General features: G+C 53.2%; 1 protein-coding gene across 1 annotated transcript in view; it reads right to left on the bottom strand.

Annotated features, from left to right (window-relative positions):
* Positions 1 to 25,187, bottom strand: part of ESPL1 (extra spindle pole bodies like 1, separase) — a 55,535-nt gene that overhangs the window by 8,263 nt on the left and 22,085 nt on the right. The window contains 13 exon segments of the mRNA XM_074530561.1: positions 982 to 1,086; positions 1,895 to 2,056; positions 2,695 to 2,856; positions 4,398 to 4,520; positions 8,434 to 8,561; positions 9,368 to 9,600; positions 11,874 to 12,087; positions 13,266 to 13,349; positions 13,436 to 14,402; positions 16,433 to 18,279; positions 18,601 to 19,146; positions 23,482 to 23,591; positions 24,465 to 24,502. Of these exon segments, the coding sequence (XP_074386662.1) occupies positions 982 to 1,086; positions 1,895 to 2,056; positions 2,695 to 2,856; positions 4,398 to 4,520; positions 8,434 to 8,561; positions 9,368 to 9,600; positions 11,874 to 12,087; positions 13,266 to 13,349; positions 13,436 to 14,402; positions 16,433 to 18,279; positions 18,601 to 19,146; positions 23,482 to 23,591; positions 24,465 to 24,502 (4,719 nt within the window).

Raw genomic sequence — 25,187 nt, 5'->3', positions numbered from 1 at the left:
TCCCTCTGGTGTTCCTGCAGGAGCTGATCCCAAATCAGCCCCAAATCTGACCCCAAATCAGCCCCAAAACCCACTTTGTCCCTCCAATCCCAGCTGTGTCCCTATTGTCCAGGTGTGTCCCCAATCCCAGGTGTGTCCCTGTCCCAGGTGTCCCTATTCCCCAGCTGTGTCCCTATTTCCCAAATGCGTCCCCAGTCCCAGGTGTGTCCCCAATCCCAGGTGTGTCCCCAGGTGTGTCCCTGTGTCCCCAGCTGTCCCCAGGTGTGTGTCCCCAATCCCAGGTGTGTCCCAGGTGTGTGTCCCTGTCCCAGGTGTGTCCCAGCTGTCCCCAGGTGTGTCCCAGGTGTGTCCCCATATCTGCTGTCCCATCCCATAGCGCAGCCCTGACAGTTTGTGTACCCAGGTGTGTGTCCCCAGTTCCAGGTGTGTGTCCCTGTCCCAGGTGTGTCCCCAATCCCAGCTGTCCCCAGGTGTCCCCAGGTGTGTCCCCGTACCTGTCCCAGCCCGTAGTGCAGCAGGAAGCGCAGCCCCGGCAGTGTGTTTGCCCAATCCCAAGTGTGTCCCTGTGTCCCAGGTGTGTCCCCAATCCCAGGTGTCCCAGCTGTCCCCAGGCGTGTCCCTGTGTCCCCAGGTGTGTCCCAGCTGTCCCCAGGTGTCCCAGGTGTGTCCCCGTACCTGCTGTCCCATCCCATAGCGCAGCCCCGACAGTGTGTGTACCCAGGTGTGTGTCCCCAGTTCCAGGTGTGTGTCCCTGTCCCAGCTGTGTCCCTGTCCCAGGTGTGTGTCCCCAATCCCAGCTGTCCCCAGGTGTCCCCAGGTGTGTTCCAGGTGTGTCCCCGTACCTGTCCCATCCCATATCACAGCAGGAAGCGCAGCCCCGGCAGTGTGTGTGCCCAATCCCAGGTGTGTCCCTGTGTCCCCACGTGTGTCCCCAGCTGTCCCCAGGTGTGTTCCAGGTGTGTCCCAGCTGTGTCCCCATACCTGCTGTCCCATCCCATATCGCAGCAGGAAGCGCAGCCCCGGCAGCCGCGTCACCGGAACGTTCCGCAGGGTCCCGGAGCTCTCCCAGGGCAGGCGCTGCAGGTGCTGGGACAGGGACGGGAAACGTGAGGGAAAAGGGAAAGGGGAGGAAGAGGAGGAGGAGGGAGGGGAGGAGGAAGAGGAAGAGGGAGGTGAAGAAGAGGAGGAGGAAGAAGATGAGGAAGGGGAGGAAAAGAAAGTGGGGAAAAGGAGGAAGAGGAGGAGGAAGAAGGGAAAGGAAGAAGAAAAGGAGAAGGAAGGAGGAAAAAGGAGGAGGAAAACAAAGATGAAGTGATGAAAAGGAGGAAGAGGAGGAGGAAGAAGAGGAAAGGGGAGAAAGGAGGAAGAAAACGGAAAAGGAGGAGAAAGAGGTGGAGAGGAAGAAGGAAAGAGGAGAAAGAGGAGGAGGAAGAAGGAAAAGGAGGAGGAAGAAGGAGAAGGAGGAGGAAGAAGAGGAAAGGGAAGGAAGAAAGAGGAGGAAAAAGGAAAAGGAGGAGAAAGAGGAAGAGGAGGAAGAAGGAAAAAGGCGGAAGAAGGAAAAGGAAAAGGGAAGTGGGAATAGGGAGAAGAAGAGGAAGAGAAGAAGAAGAGGAAGAAAAGGAAGAGGAAGAAAAGGAAGAGGAAGAAAAGGAAGAGGAAGAAAAGGAAGAGGAAGAAAAGGAAGAGGAAGAAAAGGAAGAGGAAGAAAAGGAAGAGGAAGAAAAGGAAGAGGAAGAAAAGGAAGAGGAAGTGGTGAAAAGGAGGAGGAAGAGAAGGAAAAGCGAGGCGGGAGTAGGGAGAAGAGGAGGAAGAGGAGGAAGAGGAGGAAGAGGAAGTGTGTGAAAGGAAGAGGAGGAGGATGCTGGTGAGGAAGGGATGAAGGCCGGGCTCTCACCCTGTCCAGCAGCAGCACCAGGGACCCCGCGCTGCCCCCGGCGCTCTCCCGGCGCCGCTCCAGGGCCTCGTCCAGGAGCAGCCGCGCCCGCAGCGGCCGGGCCGGGCACAGGGCAGCGGCCACAGCGCGGGCATCGGCTGGGGACAGAACGGACAGCAGCACCTGGGGAGGGAGAGGGACTGTTACAGGGGGAAATAACAAAACTGGGATCAGAACCCCAAAATGTGGGATCAGAACCCCAAAATGTGGGAGCAGAACCCCAAAATGTGGGAGCAGAACCCCCCTGGTCAGAGCACTGTGGCCAGAGCGCGGGCATCGGCCGGAGAGAGCACCGACAGCAACACCTGGGGAGGGACAGGGACAATTCCCAAAATGTGGGATCAGAACCCCAAAATGTGGGATCAGAACCCCAAAATGTGGGATCAGAACCCCAAAATCCATGATAAGAACCCCAAAATCTGGGAGAACCCTGGGCTGGACATCAGCTGGGGACAGCACCCACAGCAGCACCTGGGGACACAGAGGGACAATTCCAGGGGGAAATCCCAAATTCCAGGGGCAGATCCCCAAATTCCAGCCCCGTACCCGGAGCAGGGTGGGCTTGGGGCAGACCAAATTCCCAAACCCAAATTCCCAACCCCAAACCCCAAACCCCAAATTCCCAACCCCAAACCCCAAATTCCCAAACCCCAAACCCCAAATTCCCAAACCCCAAACCCCAAATTCCCAACCCCAAACCCCAAATTCCCAAACCCCAAACCCCAAATTCCCAACCCCAAATCCCAATTCCCGCCCCGTACCCGGAGCAGGGCGGGCTCGGGGCGCTCCCAGCCGCATTCCTGGAGCTCCTGGAGCAGTTGGGACAATTCCTGCTCATCCAAGGGGGAATCCTCAGGATCCCGGGGCAGCAGCAGCGCCCGCCAGCACCCCAAAACCTCCGAGTCCAGGCTCTGGATCAGGCTCTGCGGAAAAACTCGGAATGGGAATGGGATCCCGAGCCCAAAAATCCGGGAAATCCCTCGGGAATCCCTAAAGGGATCCCAGCAAAAATCCCAAAGGGAATCAGGAAAATCCCATGGAATTTTAGCAAGATTTGGGAATCTTCCAGGGAAAATCCCATCAGGGATCCCAGGGAAAATCTCACAGGGAATTGGGAATATCCCATGGAATCCCAGGGGATTTTTCCAGGGAAAATCCCACCAGGAATCCCAGGGAAAATCTCACAGGGAATCAGGAAAATCCCATGGAATTTTAGCAAGATTTGGGAATCTTCCAGGGAAAATCCCATCAGGAATCTGAGGGAAAATCCCACAGGAATCTCAGGGGATTTTTCAGGGAATCCCAGGGAAAATCCCACAGGGAATCAAGGAAATCCCACAGGAATCTCAGGGGGATTTCTAGGAAATCCCAGGGAAAATCTCACATGGAATCAGGAAAATCCCATGGAATTTTAGCAAGATTTGGGAATCTTCCAGGGAAGAGTCCAGGGAAAATCCCATCAGGGATCCCAGGGAAAATCCTACAGGGAATCCTACAGGAATCTCAGGGAAAATCTCACAGGGAATTGGGAATATCCCATGGAATCCCAGGGGATTTTTCCAGGGAAAATCCCATCAGGAATCTTCCAGGGAAAATCCCATCAGGAATCTGAGGGAAAATCCCATCAGGAATCTCAGGGAAAAATCCCACATGGAATTCGGAAAATCCCATTGAATCTTAGGGGCATTTCCAGAGAATCCCAGGGAAAATCCCATCAGGGATCCCAGGGAAAATCTCACAGGAATCCCAGAGGAAATCCCACAGGGAATTGGGAAAATCTCACTGAATCTTAGGAAGATTTCCAGGGAAAATCCCACAGGAATCTCAGGGAAAATCCCACAGGGAATCAAGGAAATCCCGCAGGAATCTCAGGGGGATTTCTAGAAAATCCCAGGGAAAATCCCACAGGGAATTAGGAAAATCCCATTGAATCTTAGGAAGATTTCCAGGGAATATCCCATCAGGGATCCCAGGGAAAATCCCACAGGAAACTCAGGGAAAAATCCCACATGGAATTAAGAAAATCCCATTGAATCTTAGGGGCATTTCCAGAGAATCCCAGGGAAAATCCCATCAGGGATCCCAGGGAAAAATCTCACAGGAATCCCAGAGAAATCCCACAGGGAATTAGGAAAATCCCACTGAATCTTAGGAAGATTTCCAGGGAAAATCCCACAGGAATCTCAGGGAAAATCCCATCAGGAATCTCAGGGAAATCCCACAAGAATCTCAGGGAAAATCCCATGGAATCCCAGGGGATTTTTCCAGGGAAAATCCCATTAGGAATCTCAGGGAAAATCCCACAGGGAATCAAGGAAATCCCACAGGAATCCCAGGAGAGTTTTTCGTGGGGGGTTTTCCATGGAATCCCAGGGTTTTTTTTCCAGGGAATCCCAGGGTTTTTTTCCATGGAATCCCAGGTGGGTTTTGGGTTCTTTCCCCGGATTTTTGGGATTTTCCCCACCTGCATGCGCAGGTCCAGCCGGGATCGCCGCTCCCACCACTGCTGGCGCTCGGTGCAGGCGTTGGCCTCGCGCTGCTCCTGCTGGATCCGCTCGAATTCCCGCAGGATCCTGCTCAGGGGGGCCTGGAATGGGACAGGAGGGGTGTGGGATCCCAATCCCTGGAATCTGGAGGGGTTTGGGATCCCAATCCTTGGAATCAGGAGGGGTTTGGGATCCCAGTCCCTGGAATTTGGGGTGACCCCCCAAATTCTGCTGGATCCGCTCAAATTCCCTCAGGATCCTGCTCGGGGGGGGCTGGAATGGGACAGGAGGGGTTTGGGATTCTAATCCTTGAAATCAGGAGGGATTTGGGATCCCAGTCCCTGGAATTTGGGGTGATCCCCCAAATTCTGCTGGATCCACTCGAATTTCCAGAAGATCCTGCTCAGGGGGGCCTGGAATGTGACAGGAGGGATGTGGGATCCCAATCCCTGGAATCTGGAGGGGTTTGGGATCCCAATCCCTGGAATCTGGAGGGGTTTGGGATCCCAATCCCTGGAATTTGGGGTGACCCCACTGTTCCCACTGGATCCGCTCGAATTCCCACAGGATCCTGCTCAGGGGGGCCTGGAATGGGACAGGAGGGGTTTGGGATCCCAATCCCAGGAATCTGGAGGGGTTTGGGATCCCAATCCCTGGAATTTGGGGTAACCCCTCCAAATTCTGCTGGATCTGCTCAAATTCCCACAGGATCCTGCTCGGGGGGTCTGGAATGGGACAGGAGGGGTGTGGGATCCCAATCCTTGGAATCTGGAGGGATTTGGGATCCCAATCCCTGGAATCTGGAGGGATTTGGGATCCCAATCCTTGGAATCTGGAGGGATTTGGGATCCCAATCCCTGGAATCTGAAGGGGTTTGGGATCCCAATCCTTGGATGAGGAGTGGTTTGGGATCCCAGTGCCTGCATGGGGATGGGTTTGGGATCCCAATCCCAGGAATTTGGGGTGACCCCCCAAATTCTGCTGGATCCACTTGAATTTCCAGAAGATCCTGCTCAGGGGGGCCTGGAATGTGACAGGAAGGGTTTGGGATCCCAATCCTTGAAATCTGGAGGGGTTTGGGATCCCAATCCCAGGAATCTGGAGGGGTTTGGGATCCCAATCCTTGGAATCTGGAGGGGTTTGGGATCCCAATCTCTGGAATCTGGAGGGATTTGGGATCCCAATCCTTGGAATCTGGAGGGGTTTGGGATCCCAGCCCCAGGAATCTGGAGGGATTTGGGATCCCAATCCCTGGAATTTGGGGTAACCCCTCCAAATTCCGCTGGATCCGCTCAAATTCCCACAGGTTCCTGCTCAGGGGGGCCTGGAATGGGACACGAGGGGTTTGGGATCCCAATCCCAGGAATCTGGAGGGGTTTGGGATCCCAGTCCCTGGAATTTGGGGTGACCCCAATGTCCCCACTGGATCCGCTTGAATTCCCACAGGTTCCCGCTCAGGGGGTCCTGGAGTGGGACAGGAGGGGTTTGGGATCCCAATCCTTGGAATCTGGAGGGGTTTGGGATCCCAATCCCTGGAATCTGGAGGCATTTGGGATCCCAGTCCCTGGAATTTGGGGTGACCCCCCAAATTCTGCTGGATCCACTTGAATTCCCACAGGTTCCTGCTCAGGGGGGCCTGGAATGGGACACGAGGGGTTTGGGATCCCAATCCTTGGAATCTGGAGGGATTTGGGATCCCAGTCCCTGGAATTTGGGGTGACCCCCAAATTCTGCTGGATACGCTCAAATTCCCACAGGTTCCCGCTCAGGGGGGGCTGGAATGGGACAGGAGGGATTTGGGATCCCAATCCTTGAAATCTGGAGGGATTTGGGATCCCAATCCCTGGAATCTGGAGGGATGTGGGATCCCAATCCCTGGAATCTGGAGGGATTTGGGATCCCAATCCCTGGAATTAGGGGGGGTTTGGGATCCCAATCCCTGGAATTAGGGAGGGGTTTGGGATCCCAATCCCTGGAATTAGGGGGGGTTTGGGATCCCAATCCCTGGAATCTGGGGTGATCCCCCAAATTCTGCTGGATCCACTCAAATTTCCAGAAGATCCTGCTCAGGGGGGCCTGGAATGGGACACGAGGGGTTTGGGATCCCAATCCTTGGAATCTGGAGGGGTTTGGGATCCCAGTCCCTGGAACTGGGAGGGATTTGGGATCCCAGTCCCTGCAATGGGGAGAGGAGGATGAGGATGGATTTGGGATCCGAATCCCTGGAATTGCAGGTGGCCCCATCCCAGGAAAAGGAGGAAGAGGATGGAGCCAGGATCCCATCCCTGGAATGGTCAGGGCCCTCCACCCCCCAGGAGAAGGATGAAGATGAGGAGGAGGAGAGGGAGAAAGAGAAGGAGAAGGTGGAAGAGAAAGATGAAGATGAGGAGAAGAAGGAGGATGAAGACGAGAAGGTGGATGAGAAGGCGAAAGAGGAGGAGGAGAAGTAGGATGAAGATGAGGATGACGACAAAGATGAGAAAGAAGATGGCAACGAAGATGAGAATTTGGAGAAGGAGGAGGAAGATAAGGACATGGATGAGGATGAAGATAAGGATGAGGATGAAGATGAGGACAAAGACAAAGATGAGAACGAAGAGGAGGAGGAGAATGAAGATGGGAACAAAGATGAAGATAAGGATGAGGATGAAGACGAGGATAAGGAAGATGAGGATAAGGAAGAAGATGAGGATGAAGATGATGATGAGGATGAAGATGAGGATTTGGAGGAGAAGGAAGAGGATAAGGACACGGATGAGGATGAAGATGAGAACAAAGATGAAGATAAGGATGAAGATGAGGATGAGGATGAAGATGAAGATGAAGATGAGGAAGAAGATGAGGATAAAGATGAGAATTAAGAGGATGAAGAGGACGAGGAGAATGAAGATGGGAACAAAGATGAAGATACGGATGAGGATGAAGATGAAGATGAAGATGAGGATAAGGAAGAAGATGAGGACAAAGACAAAGATGAGAATGAAGAGGAGGAGGAGGATGAGAATAAAGATGGGAACAAAGATGAAGATAAGGATGAGGATGAAGATGAGGATAAGGAAGAAGACGAGGATGAAGATGATGATGAGGATGAAGATGAGGATTTGGAGGAGAAGGAAGAGGATAAGGACACGGATGAGGATGAAGATGAGAACAAAGATGAAGATAAGGATGAAGATGAGGATGAGGATGAAGATGAGGATGAGGAAGAAGATGAGAATTAAGAGGATGAAGAGGACGAGGAGAATGAAGATGGGAACAAAGAAGAAGAAGAAGATGAGGACGAGGATGAAGACAAGGATAAGGATGAAGATGAGGATAAGGAAGAAGATGAGGACAAAGACAAAGATGAGAACGAAGAGGAGGATGAAGAGGAGGAGGAGAATGAAGATGGGAACAAAGATGAAGATAAGGATGAGGATGAGGACAAGGATAAGGAAGAAGATGAGGATGAGGATGAGGATTTGAAGGAGAAGGAAGAGGATAAGGACGTGGATGAGGATGAAGATAAGGATGAGGATGAAGATGAGGATAAGGAAGAAGATGAGGACAAAGATGAGAATGAAGAGGAGGATGAAGAGGAGGAGGAGAATGACGATGGGAACAAAGATGAAGATAAGGATGAGGATGAAGACGAGGATAAGGAAGAAGATGAGGATGAAGATGAGGACAAAGACAAAGATGAGAATGAAGAGGAGGAGGAGGATGAGAATGAAGATGAGAACAAAGATGACGATGAGGATAAGGATGAAGACGAGGATAAGGAAGAAGATGAGGATGAAGATGAGGATGAGGATAAGGAAGAAGAAGAAGATGAGGACGAAGATGAAGATAAGGATAAGGAAGAAGATGAGGACAAAGACAAAGATGAGAATGAAGAGGAGGAGGAGGACGAGAATGAAGATGGGAACAAAGATGAAGATGGATGAGGATGAAGATGAGGATGAAGATGAGGATAAGGAAGAAGATGAGGATGAGGATGATGATGAGGATGAGGAGGATGAAGCTCCCCCGTACCTGGCAGCGCTCGGTGGCGATGCGCACGCTGACGGGCTCCTGGCCGCGCTGCAGCCGCGTCAGCAGCAGCGTGTCCCCGAGGGCACCGGGGGTGGCACTGACCAGGGACAGCTGGCACACGGTGACACCTGCGGGCACACGGTGACACCTCAGGGGACACCCCCAGTTCAGGAATTCCCCCCCAATTCCACCCCATGGAACCCCAAAACTGGAAAAATTCCCAGACCTCAATTCCAACCATTCCCACCCCATTCAAGGTCACCAAATGCTCAAACTGGGAATTTGGGATTTTATCCCCAAACTGGGAATTTGGGATTTTATCTCCAAACTGGGAATTTGGGATTTTATCCCCAAACTGGGAATTTGGGATTTCCCAGTCCCCAAACTGGGAATTTGGGATCTCCCAGCCTGGAATTCCCAAACAGGGAATTTGGGATTTTATCCCCAAACTGGGAATTTGGGATTTCCCAGTCCCCAAACTGGGAATTTGGGATTTTATCTCCAAACTGGGAATTTGGGATTTTATCCCCAAACTGGGAATTTGGGATTTCCCAGTCCCCAAACTGGGAATTTGGGATTTCCCAGTCCCCAAACTGGGAATTTGGGATCTCCCAGCCTGGAATTCCCAAACAGGGAATTTGGGATTTTATCCCCAAACTGGGAATTTGGGATTTTATCCGCAAACTGGGAATTTGGGATTTTATCCCCAAACTGGGAATTTGAAATTTTATCCCCAAACTGGGAATTTGAGATCTCCCAGCCTGGAATTTCCAAACAGGGAATTTGGGATTTCATCCCCAGACTGGGAATTTGGGCTTTCCCAACCCCCAAACTGGGAATTTGGGACTTCCCAACCCTCAAACTGGGAATTTGGGATTTCCCAGTCCCCAAACTGGGAATTTGGGGTCTCCCAGCCCGGAATCCCAGCACTGACCACTGGGAATCTTCTGGAGCTGCTCCCGGAACCGCTCCCGGTGCACCAGCCCCAAACCCACGGAGCTGAACTGGAAAAGCTCCTCGAGCTCGGCCAGGTGGGACTGGGAATCCTGGGAATCCTGGGAATTTTGGGAATCCTGGGAATCCTGGGAATCCAGGGAGAGGCCCCGGAGCTGATCCGAGATGTCCCCTCCGGCTGCTGCTGCTGCTGCTGCTGCTTTCCTCTTCTTCCTGTGGGGTCATCCCAAAATTCCTTGGGATGGGGCCAGGATGGGGATTTGGGATGGGATGTGGAATTTGGGATGGGATGTGGGATAAGGATCTGGGATGGGGGTGTGAGATCTGGATATGGGATGTGGGACATGGGATACAGGATGGGGATGTGGGATGTAGGACATGGGATATAGGATATGGGATGGGGATGTAGGATATGGGATGTAGGATATGGGATGGGGATGTGGGATGTAGGATATGGGATATAGGATATGGGATAAAGATATGGGATACAGGATATGGGATGGGGATATGGGATGTAGGATATGGGATGGGGATGTGGGATAAAGATATGGGATATAGGATGGGGATGTGGGATATGGGATGAAAGATATGGGATGGGGGATGTGGATATGGGACGTGGGATGGGAATACGGGAGATGGGATGTGGGACATGGGATAAAGGATATGGGATATAGGATATGGGATGGCAATGTAGGATATGGGATGAAAGATAAGGGATGGGAGATGAGGATATGGGACGTGGGATGGGAATATGGAAGATGGGATGTGGGATAAGGATCTGGGATGGAGGTGTGGGATCTGGATATGGGATGTGGGACATGTGATACAGGATGGGGATGTGGGATAAAGATATGGGATATAGGATATGGGATATAGGATATGGGATGGGGATGTGGGATAAAGATATGGGATATAGGATATGGGATGAGGATATGGGATATAGGATATGGGATGGGGATGTGGGATATAGGATATGGGATGTAGGATATGGGATAAAGATATGGGATATAGGATATGGGATGGGGATGTAGGATATGGGATGTAGGATATGGGATGTAGGATATGGGATGTAGGATATGGGATGTAGGATATGGGATGGGGATGTGGGATATAGGATATGGGATATAGGATATGGGATGGCAATGTAGGATATGGGATGAAAGATAAGGGATGGGAGATGAGGATATGGGACGTGGGATGGGGATATGGGAGATGGGATGTGGGATAAGGATCTGGGATGGAGGTGTGGGATCTGGATATGGGATGTGGGACATGGGATACAGGATGGGGATGTGGGATAAAGATATGGGATAAAGATATGGGATATAGGATATGGGATGGGGATGTAGGATATGGGATGTAGGATATGGGATAAAGATATGGGATATAGGATATGGGATATAGGATATGAGATGGGGATGTGGGATGTAGGATATGGGATGGGGATGTAGGATATGGGATGAAAGATATGGGATGGGGGACGAGGATATGGGACGCGGGATGGGAATATGGGAGATGGGATGCGGGATATGGGATGCAGGACATGGGATAAAGGATATGGGATGTGGGATGTAGGATATGGGATCTGGGATAAGCCCCATTCCCTATTGGGATGTAGGATATGGGATGGCAATGTAGGATATGGGATGAAAGATATGGGATGGGGGACGAGGATATGGGACGCGGGATGGGAATATGGGAGATGGGATGCGGGATATGGGATGCAGGACATGGGATAAAGGATATGGGATGTGGGATGTGGGATGTAGGATCTGGGATAAGCCCCATTCCCTATTGGGATGTGGGATATGGGATGAGCCCCTTCCCCATGGAGGAATCATCAATGGGGACGTTGGGGTGGGGACAATGGGAATGGGGACGGGGACATTGACACAGGGCACTGAAAGGGACAGGGGACACTGGACAGGGATGGGGACACTGGATGGGGACGCTATGAAGGGGATGGGGACATTGGGACACTGGACAGAGCCACTAGGAAGGGACAGGGGACACTGGAAAGGGATGGGGACACTGGACAGGGATGGGGACATTGGATGGGGACACTGGACAGGGGATGGGGACATTGCCATGGGGCATTGGAAGGGGACACTGGATGGGGACAAAGGACAGGGATGGGGATACTGGATGGGGACATTGTGAAGGGGACACTGGACAGGGATGGGGACACTGGATGGGGACACTGGATAGGGATAGGGACACTGGGAAGGGGACAGGGACACTGGACAGGGACAGAGGACAGGGATGGGGACACCGGATGGGGACACTGTGAAGGGACAGGGACAGGGATGGGGACACTGTGAAGGGCCAGGGACAGGGATGGGGACACTGGATGGGGACACTGAGAAGGGACAGGGACAGGGATGGGGACACTGTGAAGGGACAGGGACAGGGATGGGGACACTGGACAGGGACACTGGATGGGGACAGGGACAGGGCGCCACGCGGAGGTGCCAGCCGTGACCCACCGTGCCCGGGCGTGGACGATGGCCAGCAGCTGGTGGCGCAGGGTGACACCCAGGGACTCGGCCAGCAGCCCCGCCGTGCCCAGCGGGTCCCTGTCCCCCAGCGCCAGCGCCAGCAGCTGGCACAGCCGGGCATAGACAGAGCCGGGGGGACAGCGGCCGAGCCAGGCCAGCGCCTCGGCCAGCAGCGAGCGGACAGCGGTCAGTGAGGGGACACCTGTGGGGACAGAGGGGACAGTGGTCAGTGAGGGGACACCTGTGGGGACAGAGGGGACAATGGTCAGTGAGGGACAGTGGCCAGTGAGGGGACACCTGCGGGGACAATGGGGACAGTGGTCAGTGAGGGACAGTGGCCACCGAGGGGGCACCTGTGGGACAGAGGGGACAGCGGCCAGTGAGGGGACATCTGTGGGGACAATGGGGACAGTGGTCAGTGGGGACAGAGGGCATCTGTGGGACAGACGGGACAATGGTCAGTGAGGGGACAGAGGGGACAGTGGCCAGTGGGGACAGCAGTCAATGGGGACAGTGGCCGGAGAGGGGGCACCTGTGGGGACAGAGGGGACAGTGGTCAGAGAAGGGACAGAGGGGACAGTGGCCAGTGAGGGGTCACTTGGGGGGACAGAGGGGACAGTGGTCAATGGGGACAGTGTCCAGTGAGGGGACACCTGTGGGGACAATAGGGACAATGGTCAGAAAGGGGACAGAGGGGACAGTGGTCAATGGGGACAGAGGGGACAAACGGCCAGAGAGGGGACAGTGGTCAGTGAGGGGACACCTGTGGGGACAATGGGGACAGTGGTCAGTGGGGACAGAGGGGACAGTGGCAAGTGAGGGGTCACTTGGGGGGACAGAGGGGACAGTGGTCAGAGAGGGGACAGAGGGAACAGCAGCCAGTGAAGGGACAGTGTCCAGAGAGGGGACACCTGTGGGGACAGAGGGGACAGTGGTCAAGGGGTCAAGGGGAACAGTGTCCGGAGAGGAAGCACCTGTGGGGACAATGGGGACAGTGGTCAGTGGTGACAGTGGTCAGTGAGGGGGCACCTGTGGGGACAATGGGGACAGAGGGGACAATGTCCAGTGAGGGGTCACTTGGGGGGACAGAGGGGACAGTGGTCAGTGGGGACAGGAGGGGTCAGGACAGGAGGGACAAAGTTTTGGAAAAATTTGGGAGAAAAAGTTTTGGGGAAGAAGGGAAAATTTGAGGGGAAGAGGTGAAGTTTTGGGGAAAAGTTCAGGAGAGGAAACTCCTGAGAAAAAGAAGGAGAATTCCTGGAAAAGGAAGGAAAACTCCTGGAAAGGCCAAGCCATACCCAGCCTGACTTTTGATTTTGAACCCCAAAATCCCAAAACCGCCCCAAAATTCCCCAAATCCTGCAAATTCCAGGTGCTCACCATGGCGGGCACAGGGCTGGGGTCCCTCTGGATTTGGGGGGTCCCCCTTGTCCCCAATTCCCGGCATTTCCGTGCTGGCCCCACCTGGAAAGGACGCAGCAGTTTTGGGGTTAAAAAGGACAAATTTGGGGTCACTGAGGTGAAACCCCCCCAAAATGCCCCAAACCCACCTGGGGGCAGCGGGGGGAGCTCAAAGCTCATTTCTTCCTCCTCCTCTTCCTCCTCCACGGCCCTCAGCGGGTCCCGCTCCTCAATCCCACAAAATTCCCAATTCCTCTTTTCCTCCAAAATTCCACTTTGGGGCTTCCCCCTCTCCCTCTTCTCCCGGGGACCCCCAGCCCGGCGGGGACCCCTGTTCTCCTTCTTCTCCAGAGGTTTTTTGGGTTTTCCCTTCTCCTTCTTTTCCACATTTTCCATTTTGGAGTTTCCCCTTTTTCCCGCATTTTCCATTTTGAGATTTTCCGCATTTTCCATTTTGGGATTTTCCGTTTTTTCCGCATTTTCCATTTTGAGATGTCTCGTTTTTTCCATTTTGGGATCTCCCCTTTTCCCCACCTTTTCCATTTTGGGATTTCCTGGTTTTTCCACATTCTCCATTTTGGGATTTCTCGTTTTTTCCACATTTCTCATTTTGGGGATCCCTCTTTTCTCCAGATTTTCCATGTTAGGATTTCCTGCTTCTTCCACATTTTCCATTGTGGGATTTTCCATTTTTTCCACATTTTCCATTTTGGGATCTCCTGGTTTTTCCATTTTGGGATTTTGCCTTTTCCCCACATTTTCCTTGTTAGGATTTCCCATTTTTTCCACGTTTTCCATGTTAGGATTTCCCATTTTTTCCACATTTTCCCCTCTGGAGTTTCCTCTCCTTTCCCTCTTTTCCAGAGCTGTTTGGGGGATATCATTTTCCATATTTTCCACATTTTCCTCGTGCTTAATTCCCCTTTTTTCCCTCTTTTTGGGGGTCCCCAGCTCCTTTCGGGGCCGCCCCCGCCGGGTCCGAGCCCCAATTCCTGGAGAATTCCCGGGGGATTTTTGGGGCTGAATCCTCCTCTTGGCACAGGAACTTTTCTGGGTGGTTTTGGGGGGATCTGGGGGATTTTGGGGCTCCTCGGGGTCGCTGTCACTGAATGTCACCTGAAAAAGGGACGGCGACAAAGGGGTTCAGCCCAAATATCCCAAAATTTTTCCTCAACTTTCAAAGTTTTCCACATGAAGTTTCCCCTCCAACCCCACCAAATTTTCCCCCTAAAATTTTCCTTCATTTCCCAAAATTTCCTCTCCAAAATGTTCCCTCACAAAGTTTTTCTACCCCCCAAAATTTTTCCCCATTTTATTTTCCTTTTCCCCCCAAAACTTCTCCTCTCCCCCAAAGTTTTCCCTTCCAAAATCCTTTTTCCTTTCCCAAACTTTTCCCAACCTTTCCCCTAAACCTTCTCCTTCCACCCCAAAAATTTTCAGTCCCCCTAAACTTTTCCATTCCAGATTTCCCTTTCCAAACTTGATCTCCTCATGATTTCCATCCCAAATTTCTCTTCCCAAACCTTTCCCCTCAATAATTTCCTCCTAAAATTTTCCCTCCCCAAACTTTCTCTCCTCCTGATTTTTCCCCGAATTTCCCTTCCCAAACTTTTCCCCCCAAATTTTCCCATCCCAAATTTCCCTTCCCAAACCTTTCCCCCAAAATTTTCCATCCCAAATTTCCCTTCCCAAACTTTTCCTCCCAATCATTTCCCAACCCCAAATTTCCCTTCCCAAAAATTTCCCTCCTCCTGATTTCCCCCCCAAATTTCCCTTCCCAAACCTTTCCCCCCAAATTTTCCCTCCTGATTTCCCCCCCCAAATTTCCATCCCAAATTTCCCTTCCCAAATTTTCCCTCCTCCTGATTTCCTCCCCAAATTTCCTTCCTTCCGATTTCCACCCAATGCTTTGCCCCTCAAATTTCCCTTCCCAAACTTTTCCCCCGAATTTCCCTTCCCAACTTTTCCCCCCGAATTTCCCTTCCCAAAATTTTCCCCCCAAATTTCCCTTCCCAACTTTTCCCCCCGAATTTCCCTTCCCAAAATTTTCCCCCCAAATTTCCCTTCCCAAACTTTTCCCCCCAAATTTCCCTTCCCAAACTTTTCCCCCCAAATTTTTCCCCCCGAATTTCCCTTCCCAGACTTTTCCCCCCAAAATTTCCCTTCCCAAATTTTCCCTCCTCCTGATTTCCTCCCCAAATTTCCTCCCTTCCAATTTCCACCCAATGCTTTGCCCCCCGAATTTCCCTTCCCAAACTTTTCCCCCCAAATTTCCCTTCCCAAACTTTTCCCCCCGAATTTCCCTTCCCAAACTTTTTCCCCCCAAACTTTTTCCCCCCAAATTTCCCTTCCCAAATTTTCCCTCCTCCTGATTTCCTACCCAAATTTCCTTCCTTCTGATTTCCACCCAATGCTTTGCCCCTCAAATTTCCCTTCCCAAATTTCCCTTCCCAAACTTTTCCCCCCAAATTTCCCTTCCCAAACTTTTCCCCCCAAATTTTCCCTTCCCAAACTTTTCCCCCCAAATTTCCCTTCCCAAACTTTTCCCCCCGAATTTTCCTTTCCAAACTTTTCCCCCCGAATTTCCCTTCCCAAACTTTCTCTCCTCCTGATTTCCTCCCCAAATTTCCTTCCTTCCTTCCGATTTCCACCCAATGCTTTGCTCCTCAAATTTCCCTTCCCAAACTTTTCCCCCCAAATTTCCCTTCCCAAACTTTTCCCCCCAAATTTCCCTTCCCAAACTTTTCCCCCTGAATTTCCCTTCCCAAACTTTTCCCCCCAAATTTCCCTTCCCAAACTTTCCCTCCTCCCGATTTTTCCCCCAAATTTCCCTTCCCAAATTTTCCCTACTCCTGATTTCCTCCCCAAATTTCCTTCCTTCTGATTTCCACCCAATGCTTTGCTCCTCAAATTTCCCTTCCCAAACTTTCCCCCCCAAATTTCCCTTCCCAAACTTTTTCCCCCCAAATTTCCCTTCCCAAATTTTCCCTCCTCCTGATTTCCTCCCTTCTGATTTCCACCCAATGCTTTGGCCCTCAAATTTCCCTCCCCAAACTTTTCCCCCCGAATTTCCCTTCCCAAACTTTTCCCCCCAAATTTCCCTTCCCAGACTTTTCCCCCCGAACTCCCCCCTGGCCCAGACTCACCCGGATGCGGGACTTGACCCTGGCTGGGATTTTGGGGGCCCTGTGGATTCGGGAGCGGCCCCCGGGCGGGGAGGGCTCCTCGCTGAAGATGGTGAAGGGGGTCCCGGGCCCCCCCAGCAGCGCCTTTGGGGGCACCCCCAATTTGGGGTGGGGGGTGCAGGGCCCCCCTGGTCTCAGGACAATGGGGGGAACCTCGGGGTCTGAGTCTCCAAGGGTAAAAACGTCCCCAAATTTGAGGGGCTTCACTTTTGGGGTCTTCCCCGCCTTGGTTTTGGGGGGTTTGGCTTTTTGGGGTCTGGTTTTGGGGGGAGCTTTGGGGGTTTTTTGGGGTTTTGCGGGGTTGGGGGTGGGTGGGGGACGGGGGGTCCAGGCCTGGGCCAGGACATCGTCCATGGAGTGACCGAGGGCGGCGGCCACGCGGCCGAGGGTGGCCACGGCTTTGGCCAGCAGCAGAGTGGCCACAGCCACGCCCAGGCCGGCCACGGGGGGGCTGAGGGACCCCAAAAGGGTCAGACCCCGCTCCAGCTCCTCGTCCCAAACTGGGGGGCACTGGGAGGGACTGGTCAGGCTCTGCAGGGCCAGCGTGGAGTAGCCAGCGGCCACCAGCTCAGCCAGGGGGCCCGGGGTGTCCCCAAGGGGGTCCCTGTCCCCAATGGTGTCCCCATCCTCAATGGTGTCCCCATCCCCAGGAGGGTCCCCATCCCTGATGGTGTCCCCAACCTCGATGGTGTCCCCATTCCTGATGGTGTCCCCATCCCCAGAGGGGTCTCTGTCCCCAAGGGGGTCCCCAACCTCGATGGTGTCCCCAACCCCAGGAGGGTCCCCATTCCTGATGGTGCCCCCAACCTCGATGGTGTCCCCATTCCTGATGGTGTCCCCATCCCCAGGAAGGTCCCCATTCCTGATGGTGTCCCCAACCTCGATGGTGTCCCCATTCCTGATGGTGCCCCCATCCCCAGAGGGGTCTCTGTCCCTAGAGGGATCCCACAGGTCCCTGTCCCCAATGGTGTCCCCGTTCCTCGAGAGGTCCTGCCCACTCCTGTCCCCAAGGATGTCCCTGTCCCCAGAAATGTCCCTGTCCTTGATGACGTCCCCATTCCCAGAGGGGTTTTTATTCCTGGAGGGGTCCTGCTGATTTCTGTCCCCATTCTCAGGAATTCCCTTATCCCTGAAGGTGTCCCCACTCCCAGAGTGGTCCTGCAGACTCCTGTCCCTGTCCATGTCCCCATCCTCAGAGGGGTCTGACACATTCCTGTCCCCATCCTTGACCATGTCCCCATTCCCAGAGGGGTCTGACACATTCCTGTCCCCATCCTTGACCATGTCCCCATTCCCAGAGGGGTCTGACACATTCCTGTCCCTGATGTCCCCACTGCCAGGAATTCCCTTATCCTTTATGATGTCCCCATCCTCAGAGGGGCCCTGCAGCTTCTTGTCCCCATTCCTGATGATGTCCCCATTGCCACAGGGGTCTGACACATTCCTGTCCCTGTCCCTGCTGATGTCCCCACTCCTAGAGGGGTCTGACAAATTCCTGTCCCTGATGGTGCCACCATTCCCAGAGGGGTCTGACACACTCCTGTCCCTGATGTCCCCATTGCCAGGAATTCCCTTATCCTTTATGATGTCCCCATTCCCAGAGGGGTCTGACACATTCCTGTCCCTGTCCCTGCTGATGTCCCCATTCCTAGAGGGGTTTGACAGATTCCTGTCCCCATTCCTGACCATGTCCCCATTCCTAGAGGGGTCTGACACATTCCTGTCCCTGTCCCTGATGTCCCCATCCCCAGAGGGGTCTGACAGATTCCTGTCCCCATTCCTGCTGATGTCCCCATTCCTAGAGGGGCCTGACAGATTCCTGTCCCCATTCCTGATGGTGTCCCCATTGCCAGAGGAGTCTGACACACTCCTGTCCCTGTCCCTGCTGATGTCCCCATTGCCAGAAGGGTCTGACACACTCCTGTCCCTGATGGTGTCACCATTCCCAGAGGGGTCTGGCACACTCCTGTCCCTGTCCCTGCCCGTGTCCCCATTCCCAGGAGGAGCCACCCTGTCCCTGATGTCCCCATTGCCAGAGGGGTCTGGCACACTCCTGTCCCCATTCCTGACCATGTCCCCATTCCCAGAGGGGTCTGGCACACTCCTGTCCCTGTCCCTGATGGTGTCACCATTCCCAGAGGTGTCTGGCACACTCCTGTCCCTGTCCCTGCCCGTGTCCCCATTCTCAGAGGGGTCTGGCACGCTCCTGTCCCTGTCCCTGCCCGTGTCCCCAAGCCCCACGCCCCGCAGCTCCCGTGCCAGGCGGGTGCCAGCGCTGGCACACCGCGGCAGCACCCTCCTGACCAGTGCCAGCCCCGGTGCCACCTCCCCGGCCACCAACCACGTCCTGGCCTGTGCCAGGAGCCAGCGCAGCCCCAGGGCCACCAGGGCAGGGTCACGGCAGAAGGAGCAGGGACAGCCCGAGGGGTGGGACAGGAATTCCAGACTTTTCCAGGCTTTGCTCTCCTTCAGCTCCGGCGAGGCCGTGAGGGCGTCCGGCTGCTCCGGGAGCGCGGCCGGGACCAGCAGGGCCAGCGAGGGGCCCTTCAGGAACTCCTCATCCTCATCCCCACCAGCAACGGGGGCAGGAACGGGCTCCAGGGGCCTCCTCCTGTCCAGGGGGCCCTTCCGGAGCTGGATCCTGGCCCGGCGGGGCTCCCGGAGGGGTTTGGGGTCTGCAATGGGAATTGAGAGAGGATTTGGGATCATGGAAAGGATGTTTGGGGTCTGGAGTCACACAGGGAATGGTTTGGGGTCTGCAATGGGAATTGAGGGAGGATTTGGGGTTTGGAGTCCTGCAGGGAATGGTTTGGGTTCTGGAATGGGAATTGAGGGAGGATTTGGGGTTTGGAGTCATGGAAAGGATGTTTGGGGTTCTATTCCCAGCAAGGTTTGGGTTCTGCAATGGGAATTGAGGGAGGATTTGGGATTTGGAGTCATGGAAAGGATGTTTGGGGTCTGGAGTCCTGCAGGGAATGGTTTGGGGTCTGCAATGGGAATTGAGGGAGGATTTGGGGTTTGGAGTCATGGAAAGGAAGTTTGGGGTTTGGAGTCCTGCAGGGAATGGTTTGGGTTGGGGTTTGGGTTGGGGTTTGGGTTCAGTAATGGGAATTGAGGGAGGATTTGGGGTTCGGAGTCATAGAAAGGATGTTGGGGTTCTATTCCCAGCAGGGTTTGGGTTCTGGAATGGGAATTGAGGGAGGATTTGGGGTTTGCAGTCATGGAAAGGATGTTTGGGGTTCTATTCCCAGCAGGGTTTGGGTTCTGGAATGGGAATTCAGGGAGGATTTGGGGTTTGGAGCCCTGCAGGGAATGAATCCCAGCAGGGTTTGGGGTCTGCAATGGGAATTGAGGGAGGATTTGGGGTTTGGAGTCACAGAAAGGATGTTGGGGGTCTATTCCCAGCAGGGTTTGGGTTCTGCAATGGGAATTGAGGGAGGATTTGGGGTTTGGAGTCCTGCAGGGAATGGTTTGGGTTTGGGTTGGGGTTTGGGTTCTGGAATGGGAATTGAGGGAGGATTTGGGGTTTGGAGTCGTGGAAATGAAGTTTGGGGTCTGGAGTCCTGCAGGGAATGATTCCCAGCTGGATTTGGGGTCTGCAGTGGGAATTGAGGGAGGATTTGGGGTTTGGAGTCACAGAAAGGATGTTGGGGTTCTATTCCCAGCAGGTTTGGGTTCTGGAATGGGAATTGAGGGAGGATTTGGGGTTTGGAGTCCTGCAGGGAATGGTTTGGGTTTGGGTTGGGGTTTGGCTTCTGGAATGGGAATTCCGGGAGCATTTGGGGTCATGGAAAGGATGTTGGGGTTCTATTCCCAGCAGGGTTTGGGGTCTGCAATGGGAATTGAGGGAGGATTTGGGGTTTGGAGTCACAGAAAGGATGTTTGGGGTCTGGAGTCCTGCAGGGAATGGTTTGGGTTCTGCAATGGGAATTGAGGGAGGATTTGGGGTTTGGAGTCATGGAAAGGAAGTTTGGAGTCATGCAGGGAATGGTTTGGGGCCTGCAATGGAAATTGAGGGAGGATTTGGGATTTGGAGTCCTGCAGGGAATGGTTTGGGTTTGAGTTCTGGAATGGGAATTCAGGGAGGATTTGGGGTTTGGAATCATACAGGGAATGGTTTGAGTTTGGGTTGGGGTTTGGGTTCTGGAATGGGAATTCAGGGAAGATTTGGGGTTTGGAGTCATGGAAAGGATGTTGGGGTTCTATTCCCAGCAGGGTTTGGGGTCTGCAATGGGAATTCAGGGAGGATTTGGGGTTCGGAGTCATGGAAAGGATGTTTGGGGTCTGGAGTCATGCAGGGAATGGTTTGGGGTCTGCAACGGGAATTGAGGGAGGATTTGGGGTTTGGAGCCCTGCAGGGAATGATTCCCAGCAGGGTTTGGGTTCTGCAATGGGAATTGAGGGAGGATTTGGGGTTCGGAGTCATGGAAAGGATGTTTAGGGTTTGGAGTCCTGCAGGGAATGGTTTGGGTTTGGGTTCTGGAATGGGAATTGAGGGAGGATTTGGGGTCTGGAGTCCTGCAGGGAATGGTTTGGGGTCTGCAATGGGAATTGAGGGAGGATTTGGGGTTCGGAGTCCTGCAGGGAATGAATCCCAGCAGGGTTTAACTTTGGAGGGGATGGAAAGGATAATTTGGGATTTTCCAACCCAAAAAAGGGTCCAAAAATTTGGATTCTGTCCGAGCCTGAACCTTCGCCCAAACCCAAAATGGGATCACTGGGATTTCCCCATTCCCAAACTGGGATTTCCCCATTCCCAAACTGGGATTTCCCCCATTCCCAAACTGGGATTTCCTCCATTCCCAAACTGGGATTTCCCCCATTCCCAAACTGGGATTTCCTCCATTCCCAAACTGGGATTTCTCCCATTCCCAAACTGGGATTTCTCCCATTCCCAGATTGGGATTTCCTCCATTCCCAAACCGGGATTTCCTCCATTCCCAAACTGGGATTTCCCCATTCCCAAACCGGGATTTCCTCCATTCCCAAACTGGGATTTCCCCATTCCCAGACTGGGATTTCCCCCATTCCCAAACTGGGATTTCTCCCATTCCCAAACTGGGATTTCTCCCATTCCCAAACTGGGATTTCCCCCATTCCCAAACTGGGATTTCCCCCATTCCCAAACTGGGATTTCCCCATTCCCAAACTGGGATTTCCCCATTCCCAGACTGGGATTTCCCCCATTCCCAAACTGGGATTTCCTCCATTCCCAAACTGGGATTTCCTCCATTCCCAGACTGGGATTTCCCCCATTCCCAAATTGGGATTTCCCCATTCCCAAACTGGGATTTCCCCCATTCCCAAACTGGGATTTCCCCATTCCCAAACTGGGATTTCCCCATTCCCAAACTGGGATTTCCTCCATTCCCAAACTGGGATTTCCCCATTCCCAAACTGGGATTTCCTCCATTCCCAAACTGGGATTTCCCCCATTCCCAAACTGGGATTTCCTCCATTCCCAAACTGGGATTTCCCCATTCCCAAACTGGGATTTCCTCCATTCCCAAACTGGGATTTCTCCCATTCCCAAACTGGGATTTCCTCCATTCCCAGACCGGGATTTCCCCCATTCCCAGACTGGGATTTCCCCATTCCCAAACTGGGATTTCCTCCATTCCCAGACTGGGATTTCCCCCATTCCCAAACTGGGATTTCCCCATTCCCAAACTGGGATTTCCCCCATTCCCAAACTGGGATTTCCCCCATTCCCAAACTGGGATTTCCCCCATTCCCAAACTGGGATTTCTCCCATTCCCAGACTGGGATTTCCCCACTCCCAAACTGGGATTTCCCCCATTCCCAAACTGGGATTTCTCCCATTCCCAGACTGGGATTTCCCCCATTCCCAAACTGGGATTTCCCCATTCCCAAACTGGGATTTCCTCCATTCCCAAACGGGATTTCCCCCATTCCCAAACTGGGATTTCTCCCATTCCCAAACTGGAATTTCCTCCATTCCCAAACTGGGATTTCCCCCATTCCCAAACTGGGATTTCCCCCATTCCCAAACTGGGATTTCTCCCATTCCCAAACTGGGATTTCTCCATTCCCAGACTGGGATTTCCTCCATTCCCAAACCGGGATTTCCCCCATTCCCAAACCGGGATTTCCCCCATTCCCAAACTGGGATTTCCTCCATTCCCAAACCGGGATTTCCTCCATTCCCAAACTGGGATTTCCTCCATTCCCAAACTGGGATTTCCTCCATTCCCAAACTGGGATTTCCTCCATTCCCAAACCGGGATTTCCTCCATTCCCAAACTGGGATTTCCTCCATTCCCAAACTGGGATTTCCTCCATTCCCAAACTGGGATTTCCTCCATTCCCAAACTGGGATTTCCTCCATTCCCAAACTGGGATTTCTTCCATTCCCAAATTGGGATTTCCCCATTTTCAGACTGGGATTTCCTCCATTCCCAAACTGGGATTTCCCCATTCCCCAACCGGGATTTCCTCCATTCCCAGATTGGGATTTCCCCCATTCCCAAACTGGGATTTCTCCCATTCCCAAACTGGGATTTCTCCCATTCCCAGACTGGGATTTCCTCCATTCCCAAACTGGGACTTTCCCCATTCCCAAACTGGGATTTCCCCCATTCCCAAACTGGGATTTTTCTCCATTCCCAAACTGGGATATCCCCCATTCCCAGACTGGGATTTCCTCCATTCCCAGACTGGGATTTTATCCATTCCCAAACTGGGATTTCCTCCATTCCCAAACCGGGATTTCCCCATTCCCAAACTGGGATTTCCTCCATTCCCAGACTGGGATTTTCTCCATTCCCAAACTGGGATTTCCCCATTCCCAAACTGGGATATCCCCCATTCCCAAACTGGGATTTCCTCCATTCCCAAACTGGGATTTCCCCCATTCCCAGACTGGGATTTCCTTCCCATTCCCAAACTGGGATTTCCCCATTCCCAGACTGGGATTTCTCCCATTCCCAAACTGGGATTTCCTCCATTCCCAGATGGAATTTTTGGCGTTTCCCCATCCCAGTGCTCACCAGTCTGAGGCTGGAGCAGGAACTGGGCGTGCTGGAGGTGGGACTGGCTCAGCTCCAGCTCCCCCTGCTGCAGCTCCAGCTGGGACTGCAGCACCAGGAACCACGCACACCTGCGGGAAAAAATTGAGAAAATGGGGGGGAAAGAAAGGGGGAAAAATGGGGGAAAAAATGGGGGAAATTGGGGTAAAATGGGGAAAAAAATGGGGAAAAATGAGGGGAAAATGGGGGGGGAAAATGGGGGGAAAAAATGGGGGGAAAAAATGGGGGGAAAAATGGGGGGGGAAAAATGGGGGGGAAAAATGGGGGGGGGAAAAATGGGGGGGGAAAATGGGGGGGAAAAATGTGGGGGGAAAAATGGGGGGGGAAAATGGGGGGGAAAAATGGGGGGGAAAAATGGGGGAGGAAAAATGGGGGGGAAAAATGGGGGGGAAAAATGGGGGGGGGGGAAAAATGGGGGGAAAAAATGGGGGGGGAAAAATGGGGGGGGAAAAAATGGAGGGGGAAAAATGGGGGGGAAAAATGGGGGGGAAAAATGGGGGGGAAAAATGGGGGGGGGAAAAATTGGGGGGAAAAATGGGGGGAAAAATGGGGGGAAAAATGGGGGGAAAAATGGGGGGAAAAATGGGGGGAAAAATGGAGGGGAAAATGGCGGGGAAAAATGGGGGGAAAAATGGGGGGAAAAATGGGGGGAAAAATGGGGGAAAAAATGGGGGGAAAATGGGGGGAAAAATGGGGGGAAAAATGGGGGGAAAAAATGGGGGGAAAAATGGGGGGAAAATGGGGGGAAAAAATGGGGGGAAAAAATGGGGAAAAAAAGGGGGAAAAAATGGGGGGAAAAAATGGGGTGAAAAAATGGGGAAAATAATGGGGAAAGAAATGGGGAAAAAATGGGGAAAAAAATGGGGGAAACCCATTATTTCCCAAAAATGGAAACCCCAATGATCCCCAATGACCCCCCATCCCATTCCCAGCCCATCACTGACCGGCGGGCGGCCTGCGGGTGTCCGGCCATGGTCAGCCCCTCAGTGCTGGTCACCAATGACCCCAATCCCATTCCCAATGACCCCAATGATACCAATCCCATTCCCAATGACCCCATTCCCAATCCCAATGATCCCGTTCCTAATCCCAAAGACCCCAATGACACCATTCCCATTCCAATGATGCCATACCCAATCCCAATGACCCCAATCCTATTCCAATGACTCCAATGACCTCGTTCCCAATCCCAAACGATCCCAATGACCCCATACCCAATCCCAATGACCCCAATCCCATCATGGACCAGCAGGTGGCCAGCAGGTATCCGGCCATGCTCAGTCCCTCAGTGCTGGTCACCAATGACCCCAACCCCAATGACCCCAATCCCATTCCCAATAACACCAATGACCCCAATGATCCAATGACCCCAATCCCATTCCAATGACCCCAATCCCATTCCCATTGAATCCCAATGACCCCAATCCCATTCCCAATGATCCCAATGACCCCATTCCCAATGACCCCAATGACTCCAATCCCATTCCCACCCCATCACTGACCAGGCGGGCAGCCTGCGGGTGTCCGGCCATGGTCAGTCCCTCAGTGCTGGTCACCAATGACCCTAATGACACCAATCCCATTCCCAATGACCCCAATCCCATTCCCAATGATCCCAATGACCCCAATCCCATTCCCAATGACCCCAATGACCCCAATCCCATTCC

This window comes from Zonotrichia albicollis, chromosome 33 (assembly GCF_047830755.1).
Source record: "Zonotrichia albicollis isolate bZonAlb1 chromosome 33, bZonAlb1.hap1, whole genome shotgun sequence".
Taxonomy (NCBI): Eukaryota; Metazoa; Chordata; class Aves; order Passeriformes; family Passerellidae; genus Zonotrichia; species Zonotrichia albicollis.
The sequence above is the reverse complement of the archived record's forward strand: the minus strand, read 5'-3'. Positions and strand labels throughout refer to the sequence as shown.